We start from the raw sequence: 9,629 nt of genomic DNA, 5'->3' as shown, positions 1-9,629 counted from the left end.
TTTAGAAAAATCAGAGGATACCGATATGTGTAAAGGTGTTCAACAGCAGCTCTTACCCCTATTATCTCTAAACACGAATATAGAATTTTACCTATTTTATTGCATTTCCTGCCAACTTTTTTCTATAAACATTAATGCGTGTGTGTGCGTGTGCATGCACGTTCGTGTGGGTGTGCTTGTATTATAACTAATAGAGGGTTTTCATTCCTCTATGTCAATGTTGTAACAGTTATATACCCAAGTAAACTTAAATTCCTCTTGATGATTAGTTTGCTTTATTAACTGTGCTAGATTCACATCTTATGAACATTTATCCATTTCATTTTTGTCAATTTATTCATTAATAATAAGGAGTAATGACATATCTTATTACTAATTTAAGGTGTGACTTAGGGTGATTTTTACATGTGTGTCAAGTGATATAATTTCAAGACAGAGACGACGATATCTTTTTCATTTACTGTGAAACAGCCTCAGAAACTATGTAGAAAGTATTGCAATATTTAGGGGAGTGATAGATAAAAATGGACTGTGATATAATTGCATCAAATTTCTTACCACAGATATTTTATAAATTGGATACATAGCACTTTGATTTGCCAAGTTTTAATGTGGTGCTTTTAAGAAGTGAGGCACTGGTCTCAGATTATAATTACATCATCACAATTTGACAAAAAAATCTTATTTATGAATAAAAATGAATTTTAACAATACTTGAAATATAAAATTGACAACTGGATTAATAACTAAAATTCTTAATAAAGGTGTGCATTTTATTAACCCCAATAATCAGGTGTGTCTTTTTCACAACTGGGATACACCAGTTTTCCATCCTGACACGTTGTTCGAAGTGGTTGAGATCCTGGTGCTAGATGGTATCTGTATTTACACACAAATTCAACACTTTGACCTGTTCGGGAATAAAGCTTTTGTTGTTCTCTCCACCTGAATGTTATGTTATATTTTTCCATGATTTCTTCTGATATTATACACGCTTCTGAAAGTAGGAAAAAATGAACATAAAACATTTAGTTGTGTTGTATAATGGCTCAGGAATTCTTTCTCATCAAAACCCTTTCCCAAACAACTCTGTAAAAACATCATATAATAGTTAAAATAGTAAATGATGTATAAATGAGGTACTATGTTTAATGTGTGAATAGTTGGATATTATCAAAGATTCATAATTATATCAAAATCCTTGCATTTTGGAACCTATCATTGCTGTTTTTGTTTGACTAAGATGTTGCTCAAATGGTACAAACTTGGAGTTATAAGATGAATAAGATTTGGGAATCTAACGTAGAAAATGATATCTCTAGCTAATAATACTGCATTTTTTACTTGAAATTCAGTAAGAGGGCAGATTTTAAGTGTCCTTACAAAACACACACACACACACACACACACACACACACACACACATGCATCCACACAGACACAATAATAACTATAGGTGATGTGAATATGTTAATTAATTTGATTGTGGTATAATTATTGTATTATAAATATATCAAATCATCACATCCTACATCATGAATATATATCACTTTTATTTATAAACAAAAAGTTTTAACATAAAATATAAAAATTAAAAAAGTATTTTCTAAACTATACTTTCTCACATATAAATATTTGATAGGCAAGAATTCAGCAGAATGGTTGTGTGTTAATCCCTGAAAATTCTGTTATCAATAACAAAATATTATACACTGACTCTTCCAGGATCCATGGGAATATTAAAGTACTTACCTAAGCATTTTGGTGGTTCTGCCCACTGTCCATTTCTACATGTTATGCGCTTGTTACCCTGAAGAACATACAAGTTCTGACATTGATACTCAACTGACGAGCCTGGAGCATAGGCCGGTAATGGGAATGAAGTAATGTCTCCATTGTCAATAGCTGGAGGGGTCCCACATTTTCCTTGAGAATCTAAAAAATATCATTTGATATGTTGAGAGAGCAAATCAAAATACAGTTTAAAATAAGGTAAACAGAAATACAGCACTTTACATAATATCAGCACCTTTGTGATTTCTGCTAAAGAAATAGAGGAAGAAATTTTAATTAAATGAACTGCTACATTTTTAAGGCCTTCTTTCTTTCTCACTGAACGCACACATAATGCATTAAGAAGGGTGTTTGCTTTGCAGTATTTCCAGGCCTAAGAAATGTCTTTTTTTGTCTTTTTTATTTCAGCATATTATGGGGGTACAAAATGTCTTTTTAAGTAAAAAAAAATGCTGAACAGACAGCTAAGACAAAGTCTCCTGTTTTTCTACACAACATGCTGTAGAGATGATTGGGTCTTTAGTCATTTTTTTCTCTTGGTTTTCATTTTGATTACAGAAGAAACATCAGCTCCCTGAAAAAATTCAAAGAATACAAATTTATAGAAGGTAAAAGGGAATGGTTGACTTACTGATATGTACAAAATGAGAAACTTACTCCTTCTGCAAAGTACAGCTCAAACTACTGAACATAATTTAAAAAAAAGAAAAAAAAATTCACATTAGAGAACTCTGAAAGATGCAGAGAATTGCATCTGGTGAGAGACTTCCCGGGACTCAAGGATGACAAAACAGTGTGTTATCTCTATTCTCTTTAGCCAAATATTCAGAAAAGAAGCAACTAGGCAAGATCAAGTCTTTCTTATTCTTTCTTTCTTTCTTTTTTTTTTTTTTAACAATATGTTGCCTCCTACAGGAAAACATCATAAAAAGCCAATGCCCACTCTCCACACCCCCTGTCAAGCAGAGGTCAAATTAGGAAGCTGCTCTTCCACCCACGTGATGAAGTGATGAGACATTTCTCCCTTTTCCTGTGGGGTCAGCAGGGGCTAAGTGAGAAAACTGGACTTGCACCTACCATGGCAGTAATGGAACCGTTAAACAGATGATTTAAATAAAATCTAGAATGTCAAAATCTAATATGCACAATATCAAGAATAATTTTAAAACTCACTCATCATATTATGGACAGGGAAATCTCAAAAAAAGAAAGACAATCAACAAAAGACAATACTGAGATGACATAGATACTGAAATTGACAACACTTTTAAAATCCCAGGAGGAATTATGATACTGAAAAGTATAGCAGAATTTCTTTAAAAGCTCCTTGGATAGGCTTAATAATATAACAGAATGGGAGATGACCAGAGGATAAATCCATGCACTTGAAGACAGAACAATATCAATTACCCAGTCTCAAAATAGACTGAAAATTTAAAAAATGAACAGAACTTCAGAGATCTTTAGAACAGAACCAAAAACCAGAGATCCCAAAAGAGAGGAGAGAAGGTGTTGGGCTGAAAAAAAAAAAAAAAAAAAGCCAAATAATAATTGCTGAAACTTTCCCAAATTGGACATACGGGATAATTTTACATATTCTAGAGACTGAACAAACTCCAAACAGTATAAGCTCAATGAAATTCATACCAATACACATTAAACTACCTAACGAAAAATAAAAACATCTTGAAAGCAGCTAGATCGAAACTATGCATTTCCTACAAGAGATCATGGAAGAGAAGGACTGTCAACTCTAAGTTTTATATCCAGTGACACTATCCTTTAGGAATAAGGAGATTAATAGAGAATCAAAGGGAAACCAAGAGAATTTATCTTCATCCAACTTACCCTGAAAGATTAACTAAAGGAATCCTTCAGATAAAAATAAAAAGATGACAGAAAGAGAGACTTCAGGAGGTAGAAAAGAACAATATAATCGATAAAAGAGGGGTACATATAACAGACGGTCTTCTCTCTCATGAGTTTGTTCAATTATGTTTGATGTTGGAAGCAAAATTATTTCATATCATGTGGTGCTCAATGTGTGTACAGGAAATACCAAAGGCATGTATATTCAAAATGTGGGGAGAGTCAATGGATCTAAATGAAAGTAAGGTTTCCATATTTCAGTTGAAGGGTAAAATTTCAATACTGGTAGAGAGTGAGAAGTTACATATATATAATATCTACAGCAATAATTGTTTTAAATGGAATAAAACTATAGAGATATACTTAAAAGTAATAAAGATGAATAAAAATGAAATTCTTTAAAAATGTTTCCCAAAGGAAGGCAGGAATAGGGAAACAGGTCTGAGACACAGAGGAAAACACACAAACATATAAAATAACATACATAAGGCATACCATATCAATAATTACTTTAAATGTAAATGTTCTAAGTACATCAGTTAAAAGGCCAAGAATGGCATGATGGATATGTAAACAAGACCCAACCATGCACTATCTACATAAAACTCACTTCAACATAAAAACATGGGTATATTCTAAGTAAAGGAATGGAAAAAACGTACCAGGCAAAGATTCATTTTTAAAAAATGGAAGTGGATAATACCAAATTTCCTATGTTGGTTTCCCTTATTTCTTGAACTCTAAACAATCAAGCACCCATGAGTATGTGCTAAGAATTCTTTTTGTAAATATAATAGTTTCTGGGAGAAGCTCTGTAAGTTACATACCTCCAGTATAATCTATATACTGAAGACACCCAAATTTGTATCCCATTGTAGGATCTCTCTTCAACTGCCTATTATGCATCTCAAAATGGCTATCTTTTAGGGCTGGCAGTTGTACATAATGTGTCTTTTACACTTTTATTCCTCAGGAAATATCTGTCTTAATGCCTAAGATAAAAATGATTACAGATTCTAATTGTTCCTTTACTCTGGTTGAATTTTTCCTGAAAATAACATATTGCTTGGTTGAGTTCACCAAAAGAATCAAATTTTAAGTGCCATCATTTTATTTTAATTTGAAAAATATATTCCACAAGAATTACTTATTTTATTGACATCAACGTCTTTTACCCCTAGAATATTCTCAAAATATTTTGGAGAAATATAATATTCTACCTTTGCATTGAGGTGGTTCTGTCCAAGTTCCATTTAGACACATCACTTCTACATCCCCATACATCTCAAAAGGTCTCTCACATTCATAGCGTACTCTCTCACCAGGTGGATACCTGCTCATTGGTGTTGATATTATATTAGCATTTTTCACTGTGGGTGGATTCACACAGGAAATATCTGAATAGAAAGAAAAAAGCATTCCCAGCCAGTGTTCATTTGAAGTAGAAAATCAATGAATAGGATTGCAAATACATTTTTAGGGGGATTTTAATTCAACAGATAATCTGTCATAAAACATTTTGTTGATTGGAATAAATTTACACGTGATATTGAGGAAAATTTGGAGACAAAGCAGTAACTTTTTGTAAGTGATAAGCTTCCACGTTCTCATCTCCCTTCTCCCTGCCTCACTAGAACATTGATAGACTTTTGTTTTTCCTGCTGGAGATCAGTGAAAATTACAGTTTTCCTGGACATTTCTCTTTGAGTTTGAGTAGAATAAATATTACAAATTCTATAAATACAACAAGAATTTATCAAGTTAAAAAAAATCAAAACAACTAGATTATGTGGCACAAGATTCTGGTTTGCAATCATCCTGTTTATTAGTTGTAATTTTAGCCTCTTAAAAACAAACACAAAGAGGCATATCCTTAGAGAATAAGTCAAGAATTAAAAACACACCTCAAAGAATATCCTAGTTAAAAGAAGAAAAAGATGATCGATCAAAGGATCCAAATTGGAGATGTGAGAAAATAACAGAAAAATGAGCCCATAATTATAAAAATAACTTTTCATAATTTAATTGCCAGTACTTGGGGGTATTTTGCCGAATGATGTGTAATCCGTCAGAGAGTTTCACGTGCACGTGTGGTAGTAAGAGGCTATAGCAATGCTTCCCAAATTGAAGTGCACCTGGCATCCTCTGCAGGACTTGGTAGCCACAGTGTCAGGGTCCCAGGGCCCCATCCCTAGAGTTTTTGATTCAGGATGTCTAGAATGAGCCCATCAATTTTCATTTGCATTTTTAACAATTTCCCAGAAGATGGTGATGCTTCTGGTCCGGGGACTTCACTTTGAGAACTACTGGGCTATACATTGACAGTTGGATGCCCAGTTCCATCCTTTTATTTTTAGGCATAAACTTCCTTTGTCCTGGCCTAAAAATGTTAATCTATGTCCATTTTAAATGAGCTAGAGATATTCTATATTTTATTGCCCCAGACACTTTAATAAATTTAAAAGTTCATCAAAGTACCTCTGCATGTTGGATTTCCTACCCATCTCCTATTAACACATGTGACAATGTTGGATCCATCCAACTGGTAATTTGGTTGACATTTATAACTCAATTGTTCTCCTGAACTATACGAAGTCTTCTCCTCTCCTGTGAGTACGGCATTATCAATTCTGGGTAAACTAAGACAATCTGTTTCTGAAAGAGAGGAAATATGTATGTGTTCTGTAAATCCTTCAAAAGACATTATATACAATAGTTCTAGTCTAAAATAATAGTTAGCTACATGTAGAACCAATGAATACCATACGATAGTTTTCTTAGAACTTGACAAAATATTTTAGCAGTTTTGAATTAATTATATTACGTTGTTTTAAATTTATCAAAAGTAAAAGATGGGAATGATATCAGAAGCCTGAGGACATACTGGTAGTTATAATGCTTGAGATTATACTTTTTGCATTCAGATGACTTTTTGCCTATATAAGCCACCTACATTACCTAGGCATTTCTATTTTTGTTCCAGTCAAATGCATTACCAACAATAATTATTTTAAGTATTTTAGAAAGTATATTTACAGAGAGACAGCTGTAAGCTGACAGAAGGTAGAATAATAATGAGCATGAGTAGGGGCTGCTGTGCTCTAAGAACAGAGATAACAGACATGAGAAGTCTGAGGATGTACTTCAGAGGATGCTGAAAGTTCCCACCAGATGATGTGAAAATTCAGTAGTTTGGCTTATGATGTCAAACATTTTTATTGCTAGAGCACTAATTTTCAGCAACAATCCAGAACCTTCAAGAAATACCGTGTTAAATTCTATAAATATTGCTTACTTTCTTATTTTTGTCATTTATACTTTGAATTAAGGATATTTATCATACAGATAATAAAATAAAATATACTGTACTTATGCATTTTGGTTGATGAGACCACTTTCCTCCCAAGCATTTTGTAAATGCAGGTCCATCAATTCCAAAACCTTCAGAACATTTGTATGTAACTTCTTCTCCATATTGGTAACTGGGTAACATAGCAGACATAACACCATGATCAATTGAAGGTGGTGGCCCACAAGGAAGTCCTAAAAGAAATAATGAATGCATGAATACATGTTTTACCATCTCAGAAATTTATTTTAATGTACTAGTTTTCATATTTAGTAGTTTGATTTGAGAATAAACGATAACACAGAAGTTATTATGACATCACCTAGAAGGCACACGAATGTTTCCTAAAACCACCGTTCTGGTGTCTGTCAATCTGGCTAACTGTCACAAACTGAGCAAGAGCTTGAAACTAAAAATGTCAATATGTTTAAGAATGACATAACCAATGCTTCTCTAACCAATCCTTAGTGGTAATTGGATACACACTGAGAATTAATAATTCTAAGAAAAGTGTCACATAGTATAAGAAATCAGAAGAGATACTGTAGGAAGGCCTAAAAAAGTTTAAACTTGGTGGCAAAGAAAACACTACAACAAATGAATAGATAGGTTTCATTTCACTATATGTCATACTGTTTTTAAAAAAGAGAAATGCCAGAATAAAATGTGATTCTAAAATGTACCAATGGCATTTTTAAAGTATGATTGATTTAATTATACAAAAATTTCAATGGTACAATATCTAATGGTTTTTTGTTTTATATATATAGTAATCTAAATTATTCTGTCCCCTGACTTTCATAACAAGAGATTATATATTTTAATTTATTAATTCTTAATTATTATGGGTACATAATAGTTGTATGTCTTTTTAGGGTACATGCTTGTCTTGATACAGGCATACAATGTTAGTTTAATCACATCAGGGTAATTGGGGTATCCATCACTACAGGCATTTATCATGTCTTTGTTTAGGAATATTTTAATTCCACTCTTTTAGTTATTTTAAAATATAGCCTAACTTATTGTCGATTATCATCACTTTGTTATGCTATTCAATACTGTTCATTCTATCTAACTAACAATATTTTGCATGCATTAACCATCCCTACTTTATCTTCCTCTTCCCTCTCCTCATCCCAGCCTCTGGTAACCATCATTTTACCTTCTGTCTCCATGAGATCAATTGTTTTTAATATTTAGCTCCCACGTACGAGTGAGAACATGTGAGATTTGTCTTTCTGTGCTTGCCTCATTTCACTTAACATAATGTTTCCAGTTCCAGCCATCTTTTTGCAAATGATGGATTTCATTCTTTGTTGTAGCTATATAATACTCCACTGCATATAGGTACCACAATTTCTTTATCCATTCACCCTCTGATAGACACTTGGGTTGATGCCAAATCTTTGCTATTGTAAATGGTGCTGTAATAAACATGGGAGTGCAGATATCTTTGTGATAGACTGAATTCCCCTCCTCTGGGTATCTACCCAGCAGTGGGATTGCTGGGTCACATGATAGTTCTATTTTCAGTTTTTTGAGGAACCTCCGTACTATTCCCCACATAAGAGATTACCTTTAATGCACTGTACTGTAAACAGAATTTGAGTTTTCCTACTGTCCTCACCTACACACTGAGGTGGAGAACTCCACTTTCCCATGTAGCACGTTATCTCAGCTTTTTCAGATATCCTGAAACCATCTTCACAAACATAACTTAATTTATCACCATGTGGGTAAAGCTTGGGTTTGACTGTTTCTTTGCTTTCGTTTGAAGATCTAGATGAGTAAATGGTTCCATGTTCTATGTGAGGTGGTTGAGGACATGGAACTTTTTCTATATGAAGAGCAGAAATCAAAGGGTCAAGCACAAATAAAATGAATAAATTGAAATATAAAATCAAATGCTATTTGGGATTTTAAAATAGTGTATTTGAACAAATAACCTTATTTACAAACAGAAAATTTTGGAAACTTGCAAAGACATGTGGCTTTATAATATTTATGTCACCATCCTCTTGTTCAATATTGCCCTCCATTCGTGTCCTATACATCACGGGGAGTAAATTATATATAAACAAAAATATTATCTGATATTTACATAATATCCGAAAGATTTTGGCTGTATTTTGTCCACACCAGTGAAAGAATGGTGATTTATTTATGTGTCTAGATCATAATTTATGGTGTCAGAATAAAGTGATAGAGAAAGATCTTCATCTTGTTTGTTTACACAAAGCACAGGAGACTATTAACATCATTTGAAAGGATTTTGTAAAGCAAGTTATATACTACCGACCAGCACATTGTGGTACTGACTGCCATCTTCCATTTTGGCATAAAATTTCTTCTCCTTCCTGAATTAGGTAATTTTCTTGGCAAAGAACAGATACTTTTTCTCCATCCTGATAATTCAATGTGGTTGTCATATTCTGAGCATTGGGAATCTGAGGTGGAGGTGGGCATAGTTGTATTGGTACATCTAAAAAATATTAAAATTAAACTTCTTGATTACTACTAAAATATTAAAAGATAATTTTAAATAAACAGAAAAGTCAATAACTATGTTTCATAAATGATCATATGATTCTTATGTTCTATGTTTACATGTTAT

General features: G+C 32.9%; 1 protein-coding gene across 2 annotated transcripts in view; it reads right to left on the bottom strand.

The window, feature by feature from the left end:
- Positions 1-590: 590 nt before the first annotated feature.
- Positions 591-9,629, bottom strand: part of LOC123626997 (complement factor H-like) — a 64,572-nt gene continuing 55,533 nt past the window's right edge. The window contains exons 16-22 of one of the 2 annotated variants that reach the window (XM_045536309.1): positions 9,315-9,497; positions 8,643-8,852; positions 7,033-7,206; positions 6,142-6,318; positions 4,884-5,060; positions 1,753-1,935; positions 591-997 (exon numbers count right to left, since the gene is read on the bottom strand). In XM_045536309.1, the coding sequence (XP_045392265.1) occupies positions 777-997; positions 1,753-1,935; positions 4,884-5,060; positions 6,142-6,318; positions 7,033-7,206; positions 8,643-8,852; positions 9,315-9,497 (1,325 nt within the window). In that variant the 3' untranslated portion in view covers positions 591-776. Of the gene's footprint in view, positions 998-1,752; positions 1,936-4,883; positions 5,061-6,141; positions 6,319-7,032; positions 7,207-8,642; positions 8,853-9,310; positions 9,498-9,629 lie in introns of those variants that run through there. The other variant, XM_045536310.1, reaches the window with a different exon arrangement.

Source organism: Lemur catta, chromosome 23 (genome assembly GCF_020740605.2).
Source record: "Lemur catta isolate mLemCat1 chromosome 23, mLemCat1.pri, whole genome shotgun sequence".
NCBI classification, from domain to species: domain Eukaryota; kingdom Metazoa; phylum Chordata; class Mammalia; order Primates; family Lemuridae; genus Lemur; species Lemur catta.
This window is presented reverse-complemented; position numbering and strand designations above follow the sequence as displayed.